This window comes from Solenopsis invicta, chromosome 15 (genome assembly GCF_016802725.1).
Source record: "Solenopsis invicta isolate M01_SB chromosome 15, UNIL_Sinv_3.0, whole genome shotgun sequence".
NCBI classification, from domain to species: domain Eukaryota; kingdom Metazoa; phylum Arthropoda; class Insecta; order Hymenoptera; family Formicidae; genus Solenopsis; species Solenopsis invicta.
Window position 1 is genome coordinate 2,227,534 of NC_052678.1, and position 23,820 is coordinate 2,251,353.

Here is a 23,820-nt window from a genome sequence, read left to right on the forward strand (position 1 = left end):
AGTTATTTCTTACTTTATGGAAAAGGTATAATCTAACCTAACCTAACCTTATTTATATTCCTGTGTTACATAACCTCAAAATCTGCTCCGAACAGATTGATGACGCGATCCCACGTGAGACAATTAATTAAAAAAAAAAAAAAACTAATTTATTTATGTCGTTAAGAAAAAATTATTGTGATCGATTCATGCAGAAGCCAATTGTTGCAGCTACATAGGCTACATAACTAATTCATGTACTTACGGCGGAAGTATTTAACGCTGCATTTAATATGATTAGGCTGTCCCGATTAGCGCGAATTGCCTCTCATTTATCGCGAGTGAGATTACGCTGCTCGTCGAGTAGCTTGGAAAATAAAACGGATCTGTACCGTCAAATGTACGCGAAAATATTGGCATGCGGTCCCATAACACTTGCCGAGTACATGAAGGAGATCTTGATCCATCCCACTGCAGGTTATTATACAACTAGAGATGTTTTCGGACGAAGGGGCGATTTCACAACTTCTCCAGAAATCAGTCAACTTTTTGGAGAGGTACACAACTCTCTTATTATCGGACTGAATATGAACGGTTATTTTAATTCTTGAGTAATGCTATGGATGAATCTTCATCCAAGTGTCTATTCAAGTTTAGTACAGTTTTTGCTGTTCAAATTTTGTTTAAAATAATATTTAACGAGATTTTGTTTATATTAAAACAGTGTTAGTTTATTCTAATAATTATAATTCTTGTAACCAGAACTAGCAAATGACATTTTTTGGATGAAGTTCATGCCAGACAGCATAAAATATTTATAAGATTGAAACATTGTAAATATGTATGCATAAATATTTTGTATATATTACGTCCAGCAAATGTTTTAAAAAGCTACTACTAAACATTTGAATATATATTTATTATATTCTATACATAATAAATATATTTTTTCTTTTAATACATTTTTAAAATATATTACATATATTTTAAAAATAATTTTTGTATTATTCTATATAAAAAAATTCTACAAAATCCTTACTCTTTTTTTTAAATAACTTCAGAATATTTATGAATATTTACACTAAATGAAAACAAATCTAAATTGATAAAAGTTTTTAATTCTGTTATTGTATACGTATTATATATACTATTGTGTTATATATACTATTGTGTTTTTCTCATTAAACTAAAAAATAATACATTTAATGACTTTTATACCCCCATAATTTTATGTTATTAGTTATTTTAAAAAAAAGTATTTTACAAATTAATTAGAATTAAAGAGAATTTTATTATTACAAAATTTTATTATTAATTTATTACTATTGGTTGGTTTTATTTTTTATACTATGATTTTTACTAATTAAAACAAAAAGTTCTTGCATAATGTTATATTAACATTATTTCGTGTTAATCATATTAATCATTTTTGTATCTATACAACATCAAAATCTTTCAGAGTTGTCTCAGAAATATTTCTTCACCTAGAAAACTGAAATATTTTGGAAAGGTTTTGAAATATCTCTACAACAATTTTAGAAATGTCTTTAGCAAAATGTCCACACTTGAAACCTTGCTGCAAAAATATTGCTGAAAAGTTACTGAAAATATCTGAAACTTTTCTAAAAATTACTGATCGATTAACTTTAAAGTACTCTGGAAACAATGTTTAAATTTATTATATTCAGAAGATTACAAATATTAAAAATTTACAATAAAAATGTTTTAAATATTTAAACATTGTTATAATATAAATTTTAACATTATTTCTAAAGTACTTTAAATTTAAAAAACATTAATACAATCAAACTCTCTAAATTAGTTTAAATAATAAACAAATGAAATTATAAAAAGAAGAGATTGGCCATACGAATCAATACTAAACTTTATTCATTTTAACTTTATTGAATTAATCAATAGTAAAGAGTGTTTATTTCAAACTAAAATGCAATGATTTGATTCGCAGTTTGAATCCTTTTCAGTACAATAACTTTAATGCCGGCTCGTATAGCCAATCTTTTCTTTTTATAATTTGGTTTGATTTGAATTTAAAAAAAGTATTTCAGAATTAATGTTTAAATTTATTATATTCAGAGGATTATAAATATTTAAAAAATACAATAAAAATTATACGTAAAATATAATTAGTGTTTTTATTGTATGTTTTTATTTATTATTTGCAATTTGATTAATATAAATGTAAATATGTAAATATAATTTCTGAAGTATTTAATCAAAGAAATGAATAATATATATAAAACAATATTTTATTTGAATAACGTTCTTGTATTTCTATTACATAAACTTAGCTCACGCTGCGAGTGCCGGACTTCGAAAATTTTTGTTCGGTTAATCGTCGAAAGTAACAAAACAAATTTTCTGTTTGGGTATGTTAATATATCCAATTAAAAAATTTGCTTAGTTTTATTTCAATCTTATTATACATTATTTCCCTTCTCAAGATGGTAAAGTGATAAATGCAAGGAAGATGTTACTATACATCCTTATCAGCCTGCATCTAGAATACCTTATACTGAAGCTTTGACGACAAAGAACTTAACAAAATCAACTTCCTTCTTATCAGCTTACTGATGCATCGTACTAATGGCATGATGAGAACACACTTTATAGTCACCCAATATTCTTATACAAATATTATTAAAAATTAAAATAATATTAAAATAATATTCAAAAATATTATTTAATCCTTTCGAAAGTGTTGTATATGATATGTGAAAGATTGAAATTTTTTTGAGAACTCTATGCAACAATCAATGCTGTATAAGATATAGTTTTGCCAATTTTATTTCATTGAAAGTTCCAAGAGAGTGAAAACCGAAATTTGCTATGGTTTTTCCCACCCACTGGACTTTTCCAATTCTGCGTGTAACTGATAAAATATAAAAAAGGTAAAAAGAAATTCCGAAATTAATTTTTAGAGTTAATATAAGGAAAATATGAGTAACACTCCAGGGTTTATTAGTTTTAATATTATAGTTACGTCGATGATTTCGCAAGAGATTATAATTGTTTTTAATTGCATTATAACTACGTCCTTATTAAAAATATGAGATTTTCTTTCTTTTTTTTATCGTTTATTTACTTGTCTGGAACTTGCCAAGATATTTTTGCCCCATAAGTAACGTATACATTAATCGCTATTGATAGATTATAGCAGTTTGGATAATCAACGAATGGAGAAAGATTAGCAGGGATCCTATCCAACTTGTGGAACTCGGTCCAGGAAGAGGCACTTTAATCAACGACATCCTACGGGTATGTTTTCGATACGCAGTTATTTGTAAATAAAATATACAAGCGAAAATTATGAAACGTCGCTTATAGGTTTTCAAGAAACTGAATCTTTCAAATGAGATATCGATTCATTTGGTGGAAATTAGTCCCACTTTATCCGCGATTCAAGCGAAAAAATTGTGCACGGAAAGCAGAGACATCGAGCCAAGAGTGAACGAGGATCGAAAGAATTCTGTCACACATTACAGAGAGGGTATTACGAAAGACGGCGTGAAGATATATTGGTATTATTCTGTTAACGACGTTCCTAGAAAGTTTAGCGTTTTCATTGCACAGGAGTTCTTCGATGCTCTGCCCATACACAAGTTTCAGGTATAGAAATACATCGGAACATTAATATTTATGTGTAAGATAAAGCGAAAGAGACAACACCTCCTCCCCTGATGAAAAAATTTTACTAAAATTTCACGAAAAGTAGTAAAAATCGAAAAGTAGTAAAGTCGAAAAATGAGCAAAAATGGAACAGTGAATTAATAATTTTATTCGTTTCTCTTTGTCGAGACAATTCCAACAATATGCTATAATAAGAGTCAAATCGATTATAACAGTTAAAATAGCTAACGAAGCTGGTACTCCAAAGGTGGCCAGTGGTGTAGTTTTTCTGAAAATTAGTTAAAATTTCTCGGAAAATTTACTGAAAATTCTTTGACATCTTTGTAAAAAATTATTTTTAATACGTTTGTTGAATGTGAGGATCGCTTAAATTGTTTAAACACGAGCAGTATGCGACACTGCTGTTAGGTAGACACAGAAGTTCTGTATTTCTCGTAAGTAAAAAATCACTTAATATATAGAATAAAAGGCGCAGCATCATGCGATTTTTTGTTCTTGTCTTGACAAGAATAATTGTGAACGAAGGCGATTCCATTTCATCAGAAGATTAAAAGAAAGTTTCAAAAATTGGATATCAGAGTGAAAGAAAATAATATAAATTTAATTAAATTTGAAATAAATTTGAATTTTTGCGATTATTTTTATATTAAAATTATGTTAAGTAAAATTGCTGAAAATGCTTTAAAACGTGGAACAATTTCAAAAAATTTTAAATGATGTTTTAGCTAATTTTTTGGCTACATTTTTCCACCAGGGTCTGGTTAACAAAAAAATTTTAACCATATAACTCTAATCAGAATAGGTGTTTTTTTTTAGAAGTATGCGAATCAAACATTTATTGGGTCAAATCGAATTGTATCTTTTTGATTTAAATGCGAATTTGATTTAAATTTCTTGGGTTTACATTACATGTTAATTTAAACGTAATAAAATATTTTGAATAATGTTGCAAATCCTCATGACGCTTGATTTTAGAAAACTGACAAAGGTTGGAGAGAGATCTTAATAGATATAGTGCAAGAATCAAAGGAGGAAAGATTTCGATACGTACTTTCGCAAGTGCCAACGGCTGCTTGTAAAGTATATCTCTCTGTAAGCACTTTATTTACATTGTTTTGTAATATTTAAATTTTAGATAGTATATTAATAAGAGCGATATCTCTCTTTTAGCCGCACGAGAAAAGAGATCATGTAGAAGTGAGTCCACAATGTTCTGTAATAACGGACTACATGTCTCAATTTTTATGGGAACACGGAGGATTCGCGCTGGTAATAGATTATGGCCACGAGAGAGAGAAAACTGACACATTTCGCGCGTTTTGCCAACACAAACTACACGATCCTTTATTAAACCCTGGAACCGCAGATTTGACTGCGGATATTGACTTTTTATCAATAAAAGAGATCGCACAGAAAGACAATAGATTAATTACGTTCGGTCCGGTGACACAAAGAAAATTTCTGAAGGCTCTTGGCATCGATGTGCGATTAAAAATGATTTTACGGAATGCTACTAGCACACAAAAGGAACAAGTTGAATCGGGATATCATATGATAACCGATGAAGACAAAATGGGCAATTGTTTCAAAGTAATGTCTCTCTTTCCTTTTGTCTTGAAAGATCATCTGACAAAATGGCCTGTAGCGGGATTCGAGAATAAAAGCGAAACCAAATCTTAACATTGAACATTTATGTTCCAATAAATATGGAAAGAAACAGAAATTATATTTAAGTATATATATATTTTTTTCTTTAAATATTAATGATTTATCTAATGACACGTGTACAGTAAATATACAGCATTGATTAATGCTACACAAAAAAAAATAAAATAAATTTAAAATGTGAAAATAAAAAAGTTTAAATTTATATAAATTTTCCCAGCAAAATTATTTTTTTATTATATAAAAAATTATATATAAATTTTTTTTTAATTAATTCTAATGTTATTACTCTTTAAAGTTTTTTAGTCTCCATTTTGGTCTTTAATCTTCTTAGTCTCCATTAGGCTTTTTAGTCTTTTTTTAGTCTTCATTTTGTTTGTTAGCAACTTTTACTATAAAATTGTGCTAAATATTACATGTAACAACTTTCCCATGCCTTTGACAACGATTGTAACATATGTACAATGCAAGTCAATTATACATTGGTATAATTGACTGGAATAATACAACCTTCATGAATGTCAGAAAGACGTGAAGGGGCACAAACGGTCCGCGCACGTGAGCTTGGCAGCACGTGGACAGCTAGTGAAAGGAATGTGCGAGTAGTTAATAACTAAATAAATAAACAGTCACCGATTCGATGGTGACATTTAAAGAGATTTCTTCATCATTGCCGTTTAAAAAATTATCAATTCGACATCTGATTAAAAAAAAAAAAATTATTACTTTATTGTATGATATAATATTTTATAGATAATTATTTTTATATAAATTTTTTGATTGATTGTATCGTGATTAAAGCTAAATTTCATAGATAAGAAATATGCAAGCAAAGTAAAACATTTTATGTTAAAGTTACTTCAATATTTTCTCTATCAAAGTAATTATGTACAAGAATGCAGGAAGAATAATAAAAATTTTTAGAACATTTCTCAAATGTTCTATACTAATTGCAACACTTCAGAAATACTGAAAAAATGTACAATTTTTAAAAATTCTTTATATATGTAAATTCTAAAATATTCTAAGATATTTCTAAGATCCTCATTCTGATTTCTGAAGAAAATTTATAAAATCTGAAGAAATTTTAGATATTTTTTAAAATATATTTTTAGATCAAATCTTCATAAATATAAAATAAATCAAAAATTTTGGAAAATATTGTGGCATATAAAAGAAATAGGATAGGTAATATAGAGAAGATAGCATGTAGGAAAAGGTACATTCAGAGGCAATGGGAAGATTGTAGAATATTAATAGAAAAATATAACAATTAAGAAGTTTAGGGAAATAGGGGCAAAGGATGATCAAATTATTTTAAGGAGAGTGAGTTTAGAAATGAAAGAAAATATTAATTAAAGAAGAATAAGTTGGTTAGAGGAAAGTTGGTTAAAGAAAGGTGTTGCAATTTGCAATATGCAATTACATATCTTCTTCAAAGTAATATAACGGAAGATCAAAAAAATACAGATTATATAACAAGCGATATGCGAATGAATTTAAAGGAATGAATGTATCAAACGAAATGTAATAAGAAGAACGCAGATTGTAAATATTGTAAATATAATTTGAATAAGACGTTCTAATCTCTTATGAAAAAAATAAAATATGATGATTTAGGTTTTAAGTGCAAATTTAAGGTATGGATGAATAAATGTGAGTTAAAAATTAGATGTATACCAAGTCCCTTTTTGACTATTTTGTAAAGTTAAAGTAATAAATTATTTATCTTAAAAATATAAAATACAAGAATTTTTTTCTAATGTAATAAAGTAATAAAGTAAATTCGCATTAGGTCACACGTTCATCACATTTCTGCCATGAAAGCTTCGCGTATAAAATCTGAGTCCTTTACACGTGATACACGTGAGCCGTGCGCAAATAATATACGTAAGTCTCCACAACTCCACAATCTCGAAGTCCTTGACCCTTTTCTTCCCAACTTCACTTTTACTTAACGTGCCTCGCGTGTATGCCCTAGTCCCCACTTCCGCAAACTCCTTTCGCTTTTCTAGCAGCATCTCGGGGAGTTAGAAATTGTTTCACGGGCGATCATGGTTTGCGCGCAGAACGAAAGAACGTATCTTCGGTTTTATTATCGTGTGAAATATCTTTACCGTAACATTCGGAACTTCTCCCATCGCAGAATGTTTGAGTATCGTGTAAGATAGAACATATTAACGTGTTTTTCTTAAAAGCATATAGTCTACTGCTAGTGGTGTTAAGAGTATGTACATGAAGCGCGTTTAGCAATTACAAGTTTAGCCAAAGAATTTTCACTAAAGGAATTAGCAATAGAATGTTTTAATTAGTAATATTCGATGCCAAGAACAGTGACCGTAAATAGAAAACTAAAGAATAAAAGACTAAAAAAGTGCAACATCACTCATAAAAGAAAAGTGTTTAATTTTAAGATATTACGATAGTGTTTTATTTCTTGTCTTCATTTTTTTTTTTAAATACTTAAATTGTGTTAATTTTGAACGATATTTTAAATGTAAACACTGTTTAAAACTAAAACATTTTTAAGTATTTAAAAAGTGGAGGCAGAAATAAAACGATATATATCTTAAAATTAAACACTTTTTTTGAATGACATAAACTTTACTTAACAAGGAAGTGTTTAATTTTAATATTAAGATATTTTCTTTCTCGTTTTCGTTTTATGTGTAAGTGATATAAACTTCGCAGAAACTAAATTGCTCAACTCCTGTAAAATGAGATGAGAAGATCAAGTGAGACAATTGATTCTCAGTGAAATCCTGCGTTACATCGTTTTAATTGACGAAACTTTCGCTGATTCAGTTTGAAAAAGTGGTGCAAAACTAAACATCTGATCCAGTGTCGCAAATGTTTGCAGTAACGAGCACGGCGAGGATCGGGCTCGACGATGAGCGTTTCAAATCCGCGGTAACGATCTCTAAAACTAGGAATGTCAAAAGCAGGAAGGAATATTATTGTGATGACGATCCCAAAACGTTGCGCCTTGTGCGAGTCAAAGGATTTCCGCGCCTGTTGCCCGAAGGTAATTCAAGGACTGCCTGTGATAGCAGGAAATGAAAAGTTACTTTTTAAAAGTAACTCGTTATCGTTACTCATTACCGAATCAAAAAAGCAACTAGTTACCGTTACTCGTTACTGATCCTAAAAAATAACTCGTTACCGTTACCGTTACATAAATAGTAACGATTCGTTACTTTTTTAAAATAAAATTAGATTATGTTTAAAAATTTTCATATAATTCTAATTACAATTAGAATTCAATTACATTTTTATCGGTATTAATTTACTATTTACTTTTAACAAAAGTTGACATCTGTAAAGTTCGTTTTTATGCTAATACAATTCTGTAATTGGTTTATTTTACAATTATTCTTCAAAACGATTTTAAATATAATATAACAACGAACTATGAATATTGATTGAAAAAAAAAGATTGAAAATTATATTAATTATAAATTAAAAAGTAATGATAAAAGCAACTATTAATAAATTCGTTACCGTTACAGTTACAAAAAATAAAAAGTAACGCCGTTATCAATTCGTTACCAAAAAAAAGTAACTGTAACAGTAACAGCGTTACAAGTAACTCGTTACTTCCAATCCTTGGATATCAACGATATAAAATATAAACGAATAAAAATTAAGCTTGCGGTTTCGTAATATTTCAGGTATCCTCGCTCTGGCTGATTATTGTCGATGGCTTCGCGAATTATCCTTGTCGTATGCCTTGCTGAGCGACGAGCTGCTTCTAGCGTTATGCTCGATAAAGCAAATCCACTTGAAAACTCTGCGGATAGAAGCATACCCAGAAGTGAAGCCTCTTCCACGTGTCAGCGACAAAGCGTGGTTCGCGTTTTCGAGTCGCTTGCCCGATATAAACCTTGTACTGTAAGTAAAAGTAAACCGATAATCTCACTCAAACAAAAAGTATTTAATTTTAAAGATGTTAAAAATTTTTCCTTTTTCCATTTTTTAAACACCTAAAAATGTTTTAGTTTTTATTTTTAGATTTGAAACACTAAAATATGTAATCTGAAATTTTTAACAGCTTTAACAGTTTTAATATTTCAAATCTAAAGATTATATAAAAATTTTTTTACTATTTAAAATTAAAGACTATTTAAAACTCTGTTAAGTATTTAAAAAACGGAGACAGAAATAAAATATTTCGCAAAAAAATCTTTATTAGTATTTTGGAAGAAAGGGATTATAATAAATGCTTGTTAGTATCAATATTATTAAACTACATAATTATCAATTTAATATTGTAATATTGTTATTCTGATTCAACTTAAGAACTGCATTTCAAGACCAAAAGTAACAGTTTAAAGAACTAGAAAAAATATATATAAAACATAAGAGATTTTATTTATTTTTGTTTTATAAATACTTAAAAATGTTAGATTTATTAAACATTAAGAATTAAAACATCTTCAAATGTTTTTGTGTTTTAAATCTAAACACCATTTAACACTAAAATATTTTTTTAATGTTTACAAATGAAGACAAAAATAAAACATTATTTTTATTCTTAGACTGTCTTACATGACCGACGACGATGATCAGAAATTGCTTTTTGCATCGCACATTCCTGTAACGCATTTGTATCTTGGGGACGCAATGTCGGAATCAATAATGTCACGATTAAGTAAGCAATGTCCACAATTGATAGAACTAATTATCACCGCTTATGATGGTCCAGTTGATCGATTCCTGATTTCTATGGCCAAGGGTTGCCCCCGACTTAGTACCGTCGGTTTGGGCGATTGCGAAATCACGTATGTGAATAGACAAATGTTTATACATATATTTAATATCTTTAAGTACTGCCCTAATTCAATGAAATATTTTTAAATTCAAAAATATTGCAAATTTAAATTTTATAATTTTCATGAAAATACACGTTTGCAAATTAATAAAAATATTCCTTGGTGAAAAAAATTCACATTTTTTCAGAATTTTTTGATATTTTAAATTTATGAAGATTTCTGAAAAATACATTACACCTCTTCAGATTTTATAAGTTTTTTTTTTCGAAAATTGTCGAATAGGGAAATTTCAGAATATTTCATAATTTACATATTGCTTGCTACATATTATTTGCTATAACATAACTCGAAGAATGAAATTTTATAGAATCCTATATGTAGATTTTCTCAACGCTTTTATATATAAAAAATGTTCCAAATTAAAAAATCTGAACTTTAAAATTAAAATTATACGGAAATTTTAATAATTCTGCAATTTATATAAAAATTCTGAAAAAATTGTTTTCATTTTGTTTAGCATTAATGTTTAATTTCGTATGATCAATTAATATAATTCGCCAAAATATCTCAAAACCTCATGAAATATTTCATTATTATATTCAATAATTGACGTTAAAAAATATCATTTTTTTATAAAGTTAATAGAAATAATAACAAATTTTTCACTTATAGCTGTTCCGGATTAGCGAAATTTGTTGCGTTGTGCGCGCATCGTCTACAGGTATTGTACGTTTCGGAAACATCATTGATAGAAGATGCGGATTTGGATATTGCTAAAGCGTCATCGAACCTATCTACGCTTCTCGGTCGGACATGGGTACCGGAGTACGTACCATTGTGGTAATTTCCTAAGAAAAGTGAAAAAGAGGTTTCAACGAAGTTCACAGTCGTATAATAGAACACATAACGAGATAAAATATGCACGACGTATTTTTCTATTTTTTTTCACATGATTTTTACATGATAACTTACAAAGTTTTTGTAGTATCGAACACAGAATTCAATGTATTCGTTTTTATAACGCTTATAACATTTGCGGTGAAGTTGTTGGATAGTATTATTAAAAATTTGAAATAGTTTTAATATATTCCACGATATCGTTCCGTATGTTAAATTAACAGAAATCACAGAAAATTAATTAATCGTTGCTGTTGATACCAAAAAATAGAAACTTTATTAGATTATAATAGTAATTTTTTATGTAATATATATATAAAATAATGTAACGTTACTAGCACTTGTCTACCAATGTTGCACATGGTAGACATGTATAATATTTAATAGCCATTATATGTAATATTATTATGGTACATAACAGTCTGTATATACATTATTTCTACATTATACTATAATAAATGATTGGGTATTTAACATTACGATGTCCAGCAACATTAACAGCAACATCATTCTTCTAATTTATTTAGTTGTTCTCTTTTCTTCATTCTTTAACGCGTTCTGACATAATGCTACTCTAGAGATGCGAGGTGCTCAGTCTTGTATCCCAGCCGACATGTATATCCGTGAAATTCAATTTCTGCTTAAAAGGCCTAGAATAAATTAATTAACATATAAGCAACTATAATGTAACTATATTTAATAATCTGTTAGTGTTTAATGATGTTTTTAATTTGCTAGGAAAAAATTAAGAAAAAAAAAGATTTTTTTGTTTCTTTTCAGAAAAATATGGAAAAAACCTCTGTGATAATGAGGTACTAATTTTTCGAAAAAAAATAAAGTTGCGGGAAAATCTTCGTTCTTTCCATTTATTTTCTGAAAAATACAGAAAAACACGACTATAATAATGCTAGCGGAATTTATTGACGAATTACTTATTTATTAGGATTCTTAAATGCGAAAGAAATCTTAAAACCATTAATATAAAAGATAACAAAGGAGATATTATCTTAATCAGATTACAGATGGACTTAAAATCAATGTTTTATATTAATATTGGTAAAAACAAATAATTTCGCACTTATTTTCATATATAAATTATTATCAGTAAATTATTTTTTTTTAAATCCTTAAATATGGCAAAGAAAAAACCATAAAAAATTTCCGAGAATCATTAGAAGATATAAGAACACTAATATTTAGTATTTAAAAGTATACCTGACTATTTTATAGTAAACGTTTGGCCTCTGTATAAGTCAGTTGCATTAAAAATAACAATTAAAAAATATCCGAGCTAACCCCTGTAAGATAACAGAATGGGCAACTTTAGGCATCATAAATTTGCATTGTTGCAACACATTCTCTAAATCTTTATGATAAATACCTGTTTTGAGCCAATCAGTCAGGCATGTCTATAGAGATTATAGGCACAACAGGTTTCATTAGGTCGATTTTTTTAATAAGTTTCTCGCTCTTTTCTGTAATCATTGGCTCGGACGGTGGCTGATCTCGCTCATCCCTTGGCTGATAAGAAATATTACCATATTCTTGAAGCAACGGACACAAACCTAGCAGGAAGTGACAAAAGTCTTTTCTGATACCAAACCACCCTAGACAAAAATTCCATTTTGTTCTTACATGCTAAATAAAATTAATAACAAAATGATCTTATACATATCATTCACCTGCAAAAAAAGTGAAACAAATCGAAGTTTTTCAAATTTTGTTTTATGTGCGAATTGTGTTCAAAGTTATATTGGCCTTCAATAAAAAAAAGTAATACAAAATAAATTCGAATTAAAAAAAGAGAAAAATGATACAAACAAGATCATAGTTTTTAGAGGTATAACATAACATCATGAAACATTGATATCTACATTACTTTTAAAGAACTAGAAACAAGCAATTTGCGATTAATTATAAGTTATTTAACTTATATTCAATACTGCTACTAATAAATAACTGATTTTAAAATACGTAAATTTCTTCTCTTTCTCTTTCTCTCTTTCTTTTTGGAACATTTCATATTTTCGACTTGCATCACTTTTCTTGTGAATGGACGATATGTTACATCAAAAGAAAAAATAATGATACATTATTATTCTACAGTATCATTAAATAATAGTTTACAAGATTACTTCTCACATTTGTTTCCGCCCTTTGCACCAAAGGACATAAAAATGAGAGTCATGTGTGACAGGAGAAGTGGCATTGCCACTGTTATATAATTTATTGAAATATCTCCGTCTAATTTATTCGCTAGCAGCACCTAAAGAAAAATAATTATATTAAATGATATTATAAATGAAAAATTAGGCCAATGTTTTACTTAACAAGTTCAGGTTTGACAAAATTCCACATTTTTTTTTTATACAGTCCAGAATAAATAAAAATCAGTTTCCCAGAAAAAAATCAGCTGACTTTTTTTTATTAAAAATGATAAAATAAATAACAACGAAATAATTTTGTCAATTGAAAAAGACTTTTCCAATTTAAGTTTCATCCAAAATAAAATCTGTGATAGAATAGAAACCAACGTAGTAAATAAATTGTTTTTTTTTTATTACGAGATGTTGAACAGTAAATGCAAAACAAATCTCTATAGGTAAATACTTTTAATTTTGTTATCATTGTTACCATGTTTTTCTCATTAAAATTAATATAAACTTTAGTAGCATTTATATCTCCATAGTTTTTATTAAAAAAGTATTTCATAAATTAGATTTAAAAAAATTTTATTAATGTCATAAAATTTCATTATTATTAATTTGTTGCCATTGGTTTCATTTTTCTTTAATCATAGTGATTAGTTTGATTTACAAATTAAAGCAAAAATATCTATTCACATGAAGTTACAAAAACCTTCCCTGATATATATTGCTCATTTTTAATTTTTGTCAGTTTATTTTATTGGAACAAAAACTGATTTACCATGAATTTTTGCATTAGACTTTTCTGGCCAAACCTGAACAAAACATACATACAAAGATACACTCTACCTGGAACACTAAAATGGGAACAACGAGAAACGTGTACGCCACGGCGGAGTGCAAAGAAGTCCGCCTCTGGCGGGCGTTGATCTGCGGCGTTCTCAATAAAACAGCGGCGAATACTATCGCATACAAAACAGCTACTAAGGATAAGCAAAGAAGTGCCCATAGCGGCACGAACACAACTTCCCAACTCCACGTTATAAAGCCATCCAATCTTAAAGCCAGAAAGATGAATTGCAAAACGTTAACTGCGCAGAACAGTTCCAACTCGAATGACCGATCGTGTTTCACCGCCCAAATGCAAACCTAAATCACCAAGAGAAATCAAAAGATGACAATATGTTATATTAAAGAAATAAAATAGAAATGTGCGAATAGTTCGAGAATTTCAAATCATCTATGATTTGGTTTCAAATTAATTACCTATTTTGACTGTTTCATTTATATCTTCTATGAGAACAATCTTGTATCGGTATGTACCAATTCTTGTAGTTGATTGTTTATTGATTTTCAAAATATTTCTACCGTTTCTAAATTTATAAGTTTATTTAAAAATTTTTGTACATGATAGCATCACATAAATTTTAACATTGAAAATACTTTAGTATGTTCAAATTAGCATGTAATATAAATCTGGGACAATTCGATTCGAATTCAATTCATATTCAGTGTAAACATTTCAGATTCAATTCAATTCGATTTTGTTATCATCAAAAATTTGACTCGATTCGATTCAACCTCACAAATGCTTGATTCACACACCTCTCAAATAAAGTATAAAGTAGGCAATGGTAAGATGCAATTGCTTACCGCAATCGATACTATCGAGATGAAAATCAAGGGTATGAATACCAGTATCCATAAATGTCTTTCAGATTCTAATTTATCGCACACCAATAGCTCGAACATTAACAGGATCAGGTGCAACGCCAGAGTGATCAGCATTGCTTTGTAATGCACATAAGCATCTCCCTCCAATCTCGCATGGGGATGCCTCCACCAGACATAGCTGCCGACTATCGCTCCCAAGATCACCATGCCTTTCCAGAACCATATCGGACTGAATATTGACCAGTAACTCCATTCGATAAAACCGTCCAGTCGAAGGGCGAACAGAGACGTGAATATCATCAGACATGTGTGTACCAGAAATTTGCTAGAATTCAAAATTAACGATAAATCTCTGCGTTTCCATCCATACTTATGAGTAAATATATCATTGCGAAGATATTCGTAAGTCGCGTCGAGTGTGTCGTGTTAAACGACGCGAAAATTACCTCGGATTGAAGTCCTGAAAAAGCGTTTGCAAGTTCATAATTGTCAGTGCGGTTATGTAGGCCAATTAAACAGAGAGAGCCTGCAGGTGACTCGTCGAATGGAGATGCATACTACGTCGGGCGCGCCACGGATCTCATTTACCGCGGATACCGTCACGGATAAGCGCGAACGATGCCTCGTGCATCCGTATTCAAGAAAAAAATAAATTACTACCCATTATAACCAAAATTTCGAACATTGGAGCATACTGAAGTCAGCTAATAATCATCGGCCGTTCCGACTTCCCCCACCACTTCACTCCTCTCCCTTCCTTCTGCTCTCTGACCGCCTTTCTCTCTCTCTCTCACTCGGTCATAGTCCGCTATTTATATTCATATGCAGAAAAAAGTGGAAAAACAGTATAAAATTGATTAGCAAAGCATCGAATTAAAACTATTTAATGTATTCTAATTAAAAAAGAGTCTTATCAATCATCTGAATCTTAAATAATGCTGATATTTCTTGTAATGTTCCTACTTTTGTTTAATAACTTTTAGAATTCTGTTTCAATCGCGATCAAAATTTATCGGCGCGCAATTTGTAAGCTTGAAAATGTATATTTAACCAAAATCACACGTGCAAGAAATATTAGCAAAAGAACACAATTAAATTTCCCCCTCCGATTTTAGTAAGCTTTATTGGATATGTTATTGTTAAACAAAAACACGGTTGAAAATTAAATAACGCGTTATTTGTAACATCGTTACAATTACTTTTTTTCCACATCAGTAACGAGTATAAATGACATTTCCTTATTGTAACGTTAATGATAATGTTATAGTTACATTTTCGTCAGTATAAATTAACGATAACAATTTGATTATACTTTTATCGTTACCCGAACAGCACGTAATATATTGCAACAATATTGCGACAATATTACAATATCGCAATAATATTACAGCCTTCTTGTAATATTACAGCAATATTGCAGTAATATTGTTGTTAGATTGCAATATTACGTGCTGTACGGGTACTTAATTTGTACGATATTTCTAACATCACGTAAATTCCAATATTTTTTGCCAGAAGTGATCGCGCGCGCGACGAGATTCCAGCGTTCCTTTAATACTTTTATATTTTATATTATAAATTAAGTTTATCTAATGGCAAACGTTTAGAACTTTAACATGGTCTTTTTAGCACATGCTAAAAAACATATTGGTAATAATGCAAGCAATATAAATTTTGTTAATCAGAGTTAGCAAATAAAATACAATTTGAAAAATTTATCACACGCATACTAGTCAAACAGTTAAAGATGATTAATATAAAATTAATTTGAATCACTTAAAAATATTTTATAACTTATGGCGAAATAATTTTTAGCCGTTTGACCTGTATAGATGAAAAAAAATTTCAATCTACGTTTAATTTACTTGACTATTATAGTTAACTATTTATTTTATTATCAATTTTTTACAAAAGATGTCCTAATTAAAAATCGAAACATTTGACATAATTGCCATTATATACACTCAATAATATGAAAAAAGCATAAAAATCCAATATAGCACATTAACTTGTTTTTTATATATTAACTAGAGTAACTAGACAAAACAGGTGCGCGCTAGGCGCACGATATAAAGTTTTTATTATGAATTAGAATGAATGTTCATTCATTTTGAATGGAATTTCACTCTAGAAAATTTAGAGAGTTAAATTTTAATCTGAAAATATTGCAACAAAGATTAATTAACGTATGGAGAATGTTATTATCACGACGAAAAATTTCCGATCGCACTGACTGATATCACAGATAATCTATCGAAGTTGGAAACTACAATTTATAATTATATATATATGTACCACTGTAGAAAACAGATCGAGATAAGCGAAGCAATAAAAGAGTGTGTATACATATATATATGTATAGGACAAGTATGATCTTTGTCAGAGATAAAATAATACGGCGTAAACAAATTAATGAAAGAAGTATAGAGATCTTGTACTAATTGCTCTTTGATGATTTTGCTACATACACCACTTAAAAAAAGAATTGAGTCTTTAATTTTAAAATGATAAAAGTTTTATTTTTGTCTTTGTTTTTCAAATACTTAAAAATGTTTTAGTCTATTAAACGATGTTTAGATTGAAAACCTCAGCAAACACTCTAATCAATATACAGTTATTGTATTCACTATAATAACTAAAGTTTCAGTATCACATTTTAAATTATATAATGTGAAAGTTGCAGCATTTAAATGGATACACGATGATGCGTTGTATTATAAAACGTATTGTTGCAGTTATTATATATTTCACTTTATTTTTAAAAATATAACGATAACGCGTGGTATATATTTATAACATTATAATTCTTTGTTTATATAACGTCTATATAGTTCCAACATTTAAATTCTATATTAATAAAGCATCACATAGTTATTATGTAAATAATATGTAGCATTTGCACATTTATATTACATGAAAGAAAGCATTAAATATAAGTAATTATAATACAAATATCACAAAATATTTTTAATATAAAGTATTATTTTATATAAAGTACTATTTTCAAATTATATAGCAGTTGCAAATTGTGTCGACTTGGCACTGGATATACATATACATATATAAAATGTAATGTACATGTATATAATATTACATGTATGCTATATTCAGTGTTTGTTGGGACCATGTCTAAAATTGAGTCATTTTTAAGTATTGAAAAAATAAAGATAGAAATAAAACATTTCAATAGCTTATTAAAATTAAACACTATTTTTTGAATGTATATATATATCTTCTCTTTATACAAAAAAATATTATAGAAATTAATCATAATTCCAGGAGAGCAGTGCTTGTTGATAAAATCAGAAAACAGATAAACTGCGACAAGCTAGGCCTGTTATAAAATTTTGCATTTCACGTGCGAAATATTCTCATCAATTGTGTCGCGCGACGGTTGAATTTATTGTTTGTGTTTATGCCCGTTAATCGTGTTTGCTCGTGACGACGTCTGACTGGTTAGAAAAAGCCGTGTAAATCCCACTGTCGCCAAACGCCAAACAAAAGCTGTCGAGCAAATAAATAAACTCAATGAGAGATTATTACATATGATAAGACGTGATCTCGTTGGTGAATACGCGTTTTAGGATACAATAACACATCGTTCAATAAGTCCCGAGACTAACAACGAAAACAACATTTTTTTTCAAAAATCATTTTTATTCATCAATATAATCTCCTTTTAGAGTGATACAATCTTTCCAACGCCTCTCCAACTTTTCTATACCATGTTTATAGAAGGATTTATCCTTTGCTTCAAAATAGGCTTCAGTTTCGGCAATGACCTCCTCATTCGAGCCAAATTTTTTTCCCTGGAGCATTTTTTTGAGATCAGCAAAGAGCCAGTAGTCGCTGGGGGCTAAATCTGGCGAATACGGAGAGTGGGGAAGCAAATCAAAGCCCAACTCGTTGAATTTTACCATTGTTTTCATGGACTTGTGGCATGGTGCATTGTCTTGATGAAAAAGGATTTTTTTCTTCTTCATGTGCGGTCGTTTTGCTGCGATCTCCTCCTTCAAACGTACCAACAAGTCAATATAATAATCACTGTTGATCGATTTACCTTTTTCCAGGTAATCAATGAAAATCACGCCATGTGTATCCCAAAAAACAGACGCCATGACTTTGCCAGCAGACTGCTGCGTTTTTGGACGCTTTGGGCGACTTTCGCCAGCCGCGCGCCACTCAGATGATTGCCGATGCGACTCCGGAGTGAAATGATGAATCCATGTTTCATCCATGGTTACGTATCGACGCAGGAAATCCTTTTTATTGCGAGTAAATAGCGATAAACAGCTCTCTGAATCGTCGATTCGTTGCTGTTTTTGTTCCATTGAAAGCAATCGCGGCACCCACTTGGAAAAAACCTTTTTCAGGCTCAATTTATTATGAAGGATTGTAAATACGCTTCCAGATGATATCTGTGTCATTTCTGCAATGTCACGGACCTTCACTTTGCGATTGTTCATTACGATTTTTAACACTTCACTCACATTTTCCGGTACAACGGCTTCCAATGGCCTACCCGAACGTTCCGCATCGTTTGTGTCCGTACGACCACGTTTAAACTCAGCATACCAACGACAAATCGTTGATTTAGATGGAAAGGAGTCCGGATAACATTTCTCAAGCCATTGCTGGGCTTCTACGGTGTTTTTACCCATTAAAAAACAATGCTTTATCAACACGCGAAACTCACTTTTTTCCATTTTTCAAACAAATTACAAAGTGACTTTGCTCTAACCTCAATAACTCAGCTGTTTGTGGTCCGATCGACGTGAAATTTGTACACGTTTCATGTGAAGGTTCGCATTCTAGGGAAACGTGGCCAGCTTGGTACTACTAGCGTTATCTCTGGGTTAGTCTCGGGACTTATTGAACGATGTGTTACGTCATCGCGTGTCCGCAGACCAGTTCGATCGCGTTCGCTATTATTTCGCATTCTTCCACGAGCGAATATAATTTATTACATTCCAGACTCAAACAACGCGATAATAAACTTCCGAATTTTCAAAGTTCGGATTTAACTGTGTTAACGATGTTATGAAGTGGGAAATTCCTCGCGAGGAGTTTTCATTCTTGCAAACAGGACAAATACGAATCTGGCGCATTTAGACGCCTAAATGGATCATAGAATATTCAAGAATAGTGAAAATTGTAAAATGTATAATTTAGATTATATTTTAAGAACAAAATATATGGTTTAACGATAGGCCGAAATAAACAAGCAAAAGAATGTTAAATGTAAATAATATATATATTTGATTAAAAGCAAAACGCTTTGATTTTATAATTAAGTCCTCTTCAGTCGCAATACAAAAATTAACTGGAATAAACAAACATATATATATATATATATATATATATATATATATATAAATATCTTAGAATTCTGAACTCCCAATCAACAGACAATGCTTTTTAAATGTTTTTTTTTTTTTAATATTTATTCTTTATTATAACGTTTTTTGAATATTTAAAAAACATTTAAAATATTTAAAAAGTATGGTTTCCTGATTGGGCTGTATAGTCATTTCCTTAGAATCTTATTTATATCGGAATTCCGTTCATAATTCATTTATCGTTTCCTTTTCGATAATTAATTAAGTCCGAAGTGATAAAATAATTGTCCGAGTATTCGCATATTTAAATCGTTAATTAAAGCTGCACGATAATCGGAATAATGTAAACAAAGATCTTTTCCACTTAATATCTTCTGAGTAAAAATTATATTCCATTTTTATATTTTTAATTATTCATAAATTTTTATTTTATCAATATTATATATAAAGTCAGATATAGCAACAATTTTATAACTCAATTACTTTTTCTGTATTATATTCAATTTATAATTTACATTGTTTAAATTACATTATTATTGTTTAACATATGAATAACACATGAAACAATTTACATTGTATACACGTAATGTAGATTATTTATATTTTACGCACAAATTTCCAACCTTGTTTCATTTCTTTATTTTTATCATTATTAATATTAATTATAAGAAAGGCAAATGTAAAATGTTATGAGATAAATAATAAATAAATTCTCGCTAGAATCAGATAAGTCTAGACGATTTTATCATTTTACATTTGTTAATAGGTCCACAAAATATCAATCACAGTCTTAAACGTTGGGCTTATTATACATATAGGTTCAAAGAAAAATTAAGAAATATAAAACAAAGATATTTTTATTAAAAGTAAATTTTGTAAACACAAATACAAAAATTATTTATTTATACTTAAGTAATATTTCCCTATTCATATTCATCATATTCATCAAATTATTAAAATTATGAAAAAAAGGTAAATACAAAATATTATAGGATAGATTAAGAAATATATCAAATTTCCGCAAGAACCGTACAAATCCAAACGGTTTTTGTTCTTTTTGAATGGATCCCCTAGATACTAATCAAAACCTGCAACTTTATTTCTTATACTTATTATATGTCCAGAGAAAAAGTATCATATTTATACAATGAATGATTCAAAAACAAAAAGTTCTTTTTCTTGAAAATTTAACTTTTTGGACTTGGGTTGTATTTTCGTAAGAAATCTTCAATTGTCATCGACAGTTGCTTACGTATATCCAGGATGTGATGGATGATTACTTGCATTTGTTTGTCATCTAGTATAAAAATCGTGAGAACGGACAAATAATAGATCGAATTGCGATAAGGCATCGGAACGGGAAGAGATACGATAATCTCACTTGAAAATTTTCTCCGATAACGTTTTTATTGCTCATTGTTGCGTATGTGATTAATAATGATAGTCATAATAATATATATACAATGCCCGCGTTTCGCAATTATTGCTCGTACAGTTATATCTTTGTTCAGACTAGCCGTGAGATTTCTGTCACTCGAAATTAGCGTCCTGCAAGTAAAACAAGCAATTATTAATTTCATTGCGATCGCTTACAATTTAAAGTATATTTGTTTTTTGGATTGTATAATATATAATAAACGTTTATCAGCTTTGCCCAAAAGTACCAGGCATCTATATTTTTCATTTATCTGACATTCTTTTATTTGTATTGTTTCTGATACTACTTATCAATTTAAAGAATTTTTAAAACAAAGGCATACTTCAATTATTTAAATTTTCTGCGGTAAAAGATATTTAAAAAAATATAAGTACCCAATACTTTTCATCAAGACTGTATATAGGTAAAACTTACATATTTCATATATGACAGGAAAATATCATAGACCATCGTCATAGCATTTGTATAGAGTACCCGATAATGCAGAGGCACAAAGAGGAAATTGATGCATTGCGTGGGAGGCCAAAAACAGCAGTCAACCTGGCGATACAATATATTTTATTAAATTATTATATACATTTTTTAAGAAGAAAGCAATTTTAACAACAGATTTAAAATTTTTATTATTAAGCTAAATTCGCTTTCTAATACGATTGTTACAGTATTGATTGATACAGTCAATCCCATACGTACTTTCCAAGTTTCGCCGAATTTCAGTTTTAGCTCTTTGCGAATCTCCTCGATCTTGCGACTCTCTAGAATCCCGAGACCGACGAAAAATATAGTCAGGCACGTGGGACTTGCGACCGACTGGTCGAGAAATGTCTTTTTCAAGACCGACTTTGCACTTCTACCTGGAAAAACCTTGTCCAGGATCGTATAAAACCAATGATGGAATGGACCTTGAAGCAGCCCAACAACCGTCATATTCCTGGTCCTCATATAATCATGTCCGTATGAGGAAATTGTTTCCGTCACCTCTTCATCTTCTTCTGGTGACGCTGCGATAACAGTGCTGGGAAAGTACTTGTGAGAACAATGCTTCTTCCAGTGTTCGCTGCGCTGCTGAATCACATCTCCTGCTGCCATCATCAAACCGCAGCTCACGGTGTTGGTAACTAATAGATATTTACCTGCGTATCCCAAAATAAAAATTTCAGACATTTAAATGAGATATCTGGATTGAATAAGGCCCATTTAATTTATTTTTTCAAAATCTGTTTTAAAAACTCCGAGTTTTCAAAAAATAAAACGGATCTTACTTAATCCAGGTACTCTATTATTTCATTGTTATTTCAACGCGGGATTAAAGATGTGCACTCACCAAATAGTAGCTGACGCAGAACGCCCATTTATACAGAGTTATATTAAACAAATCTCGTGATAAAATTTGTTTTAATATTTGCAATAGATTTTTCAAAGAGCAGAAATTTGTTGTAATTGCAAATATTTCTCTAGAATTATTTGCATACACTAGAGATGTTAATTAAAATATTTGTCTTCTCGATCAAATTTTTGCCCTTGACTCGCCTATTGGAATTTGTTTCTAAGTTCCCTTTTCCGTTAAATTTACTGTTATTTAATCAAGCGAATCTTAATTCTTCGATGCTTGTGGAGACGAAACATTCGCTGGATATTGCTGCGTGGCATAACTTTCAAATTGGCAGGCTGAAGATCAATCAGTCTTCAGATGCAGTATTGGCTTACGCCTAGATGCACAACGGAGCTGCACCGATCGCCCGAGTTATCATCGTGCGTCGAACGTACTGTTTGATGATGTCGGAGGCTCGCTGAATATATGGAACGTTGCAGCAATTAAAAATTCCGCGAAGGTTGCGCAAACGATATATGTAGACAATATGTCTTATCTTTCCGATCGCGCGTTTCTTCAAATTTTCTTGTCAGATGTGATATAATAAGTAAGGATGCGTATACAGGTTTATCAGAAGTTCATCTTACATGTTTGCAAATGCTACTTCAATATATCAATAGAAAAAGAAACAAAGAGAGGGGAAACTAACAATAAGATAACGTACAAAAGTGTAGTACTTAATTTTAAGCTATCCTACTTAAAATTTATTGTCATAACAATGGAATTCTACTAGAGAGAATCGAAGACTTTCATCAATGTGATATAACAGCAGTTCTCATGAAACTTTGAGTTTCATATTAAAATTCTTATATAGCTACGAATTACTTCAGAGAAGTAATTAATCCAATAAATGCTAATAATCATTCCCTTAAAGTTATTTAATTGCAAG

The 23,820-nt window shown here is 29.8% G+C and overlaps 4 protein-coding genes across 6 annotated transcripts; 2 read left to right on the top strand and 2 right to left on the bottom strand.

The window, feature by feature from the left end:
- Positions 1 to 58: 58 nt before the first annotated feature.
- LOC105198858 (protein arginine methyltransferase NDUFAF7 homolog, mitochondrial) lies at positions 59 to 5,479 on the top strand. Its single transcript, XM_011165704.3, has 5 exons — positions 59 to 536; positions 3,148 to 3,255; positions 3,325 to 3,606; positions 4,603 to 4,719; positions 4,798 to 5,479. Exons 1-5 carry the CDS (start codon positions 273 to 275, stop codon positions 5,305 to 5,307), a joined length of 1,281 nt encoding a protein of 426 aa, XP_011164006.1. The 5' UTR covers positions 59 to 272; the 3' UTR covers positions 5,308 to 5,479.
- A 146-nt stretch (positions 5,480 to 5,625) lies between these two features.
- LOC105198855 (F-box/LRR-repeat protein 3) lies at positions 5,626 to 11,465 on the top strand. The gene is made up of 4 exons (XM_039457777.1): positions 5,626 to 8,317; positions 8,964 to 9,183; positions 9,831 to 10,073; positions 10,737 to 11,465. Exons 1-4 carry the CDS (start codon positions 8,143 to 8,145, stop codon positions 10,906 to 10,908), a joined length of 810 nt encoding a protein of 269 aa, XP_039313711.1. The 5' UTR covers positions 5,626 to 8,142; the 3' UTR covers positions 10,909 to 11,465.
- Positions 11,024 to 15,548, bottom strand: LOC105198856 (transmembrane protein 185A). Of its 3 annotated transcripts, none has more exons than XR_005576415.1 (7): positions 15,229 to 15,548; positions 14,762 to 15,107; positions 13,958 to 14,257; positions 13,104 to 13,227; positions 12,343 to 12,526; positions 12,177 to 12,259; positions 11,026 to 11,611 (listed from the first exon to the last, which is right to left on the bottom strand). XR_005576415.1 is itself a non-coding variant. In XM_011165701.3 (6 exons), exons 1-5 carry the CDS (start codon positions 15,264 to 15,266, stop codon positions 12,357 to 12,359), a joined length of 1,020 nt encoding a protein of 339 aa, XP_011164003.1. In that variant the 5' UTR covers positions 15,267 to 15,548; the 3' UTR covers positions 11,024 to 11,611; positions 12,343 to 12,356. The 3 variants fall into 3 exon arrangements, 1 of the variants encoding a protein (XP_011164003.1); XR_005576414.1 differs by having other exon boundaries at positions 12,343 to 12,568; XM_011165701.3 differs by lacking the exon at positions 12,177 to 12,259 and having other exon boundaries at positions 11,024 to 11,611; positions 12,343 to 12,568.
- Positions 15,549 to 21,252: 5,704 nt separating this feature from the next.
- On the bottom strand, positions 21,253 to 23,704 carry LOC105198854 (mpv17-like protein 2). The gene is made up of 4 exons (XM_011165698.3): positions 22,884 to 23,704; positions 22,253 to 22,692; positions 21,974 to 22,099; positions 21,253 to 21,669 (listed from the first exon to the last, which is right to left on the bottom strand). Exons 1-4 carry the CDS (start codon positions 22,909 to 22,911, stop codon positions 21,652 to 21,654), a joined length of 612 nt encoding a protein of 203 aa, XP_011164000.2. The 5' UTR covers positions 22,912 to 23,704; the 3' UTR covers positions 21,253 to 21,651.
- Between the last annotated feature and the right edge of the window lie 116 nt (positions 23,705 to 23,820).

Coding starts and splice junctions, on each gene's coding strand:
- LOC105198858 (XM_011165704.3), top strand. CDS start 273: ATGATTAGGCTGTCCCGATTAGCGCGAATTGCCTCTCATTTATCGCGA. Junction 3,256..3,324: donor TAATCAACGACATCCTACGG/GTATGTTTTCGA, acceptor CGTCGCTTATAG/GTTTTCAAGAAACTGAATCT. Junction 4,720..4,797: donor CTTGTAAAGTATATCTCTCT/GTAAGCACTTTA, acceptor TCTCTCTTTTAG/CCGCACGAGAAAAGAGATCA.
- LOC105198855 (XM_039457777.1), top strand. CDS start 8,143: ATGTTTGCAGTAACGAGCACGGCGAGGATCGGGCTCGACGATGAGCGT. Junction 8,318..8,963: donor TCCGCGCCTGTTGCCCGAAG/GTAATTCAAGGA, acceptor GTAATATTTCAG/GTATCCTCGCTCTGGCTGAT. Junction 10,074..10,736: donor TTGGGCGATTGCGAAATCAC/GTATGTGAATAG, acceptor TTTCACTTATAG/CTGTTCCGGATTAGCGAAAT.
- LOC105198856 (XM_011165701.3), bottom strand. CDS start 15,266: ATGAACTTGCAAACGCTTTTTCAGGACTTCAATCCGAG. Junction 15,108..15,228: donor TTTCAGGACTTCAATCCGAG/GTAATTTTCGCG, acceptor TTTGAATTCTAG/CAAATTTCTGGTACACACAT. Junction 13,228..13,957: donor TTCCCATTTTAGTGTTCCAG/GTAGAGTGTATC, acceptor ATTTTTCTTTAG/GTGCTGCTAGCGAATAAATT.
- LOC105198854 (XM_011165698.3), bottom strand. CDS start 22,911: ATGGGCGTTCTGCGTCAGCTACTATTTG. Junction 22,693..22,883: donor TCTGCGTCAGCTACTATTTG/GTGAGTGCACAT, acceptor TGGGATACGCAG/GTAAATATCTATTAGTTACC. Junction 22,100..22,252: donor AATTCGGCGAAACTTGGAAA/GTACGTATGGGA, acceptor TTGTATCGCCAG/GTTGACTGCTGTTTTTGGCC.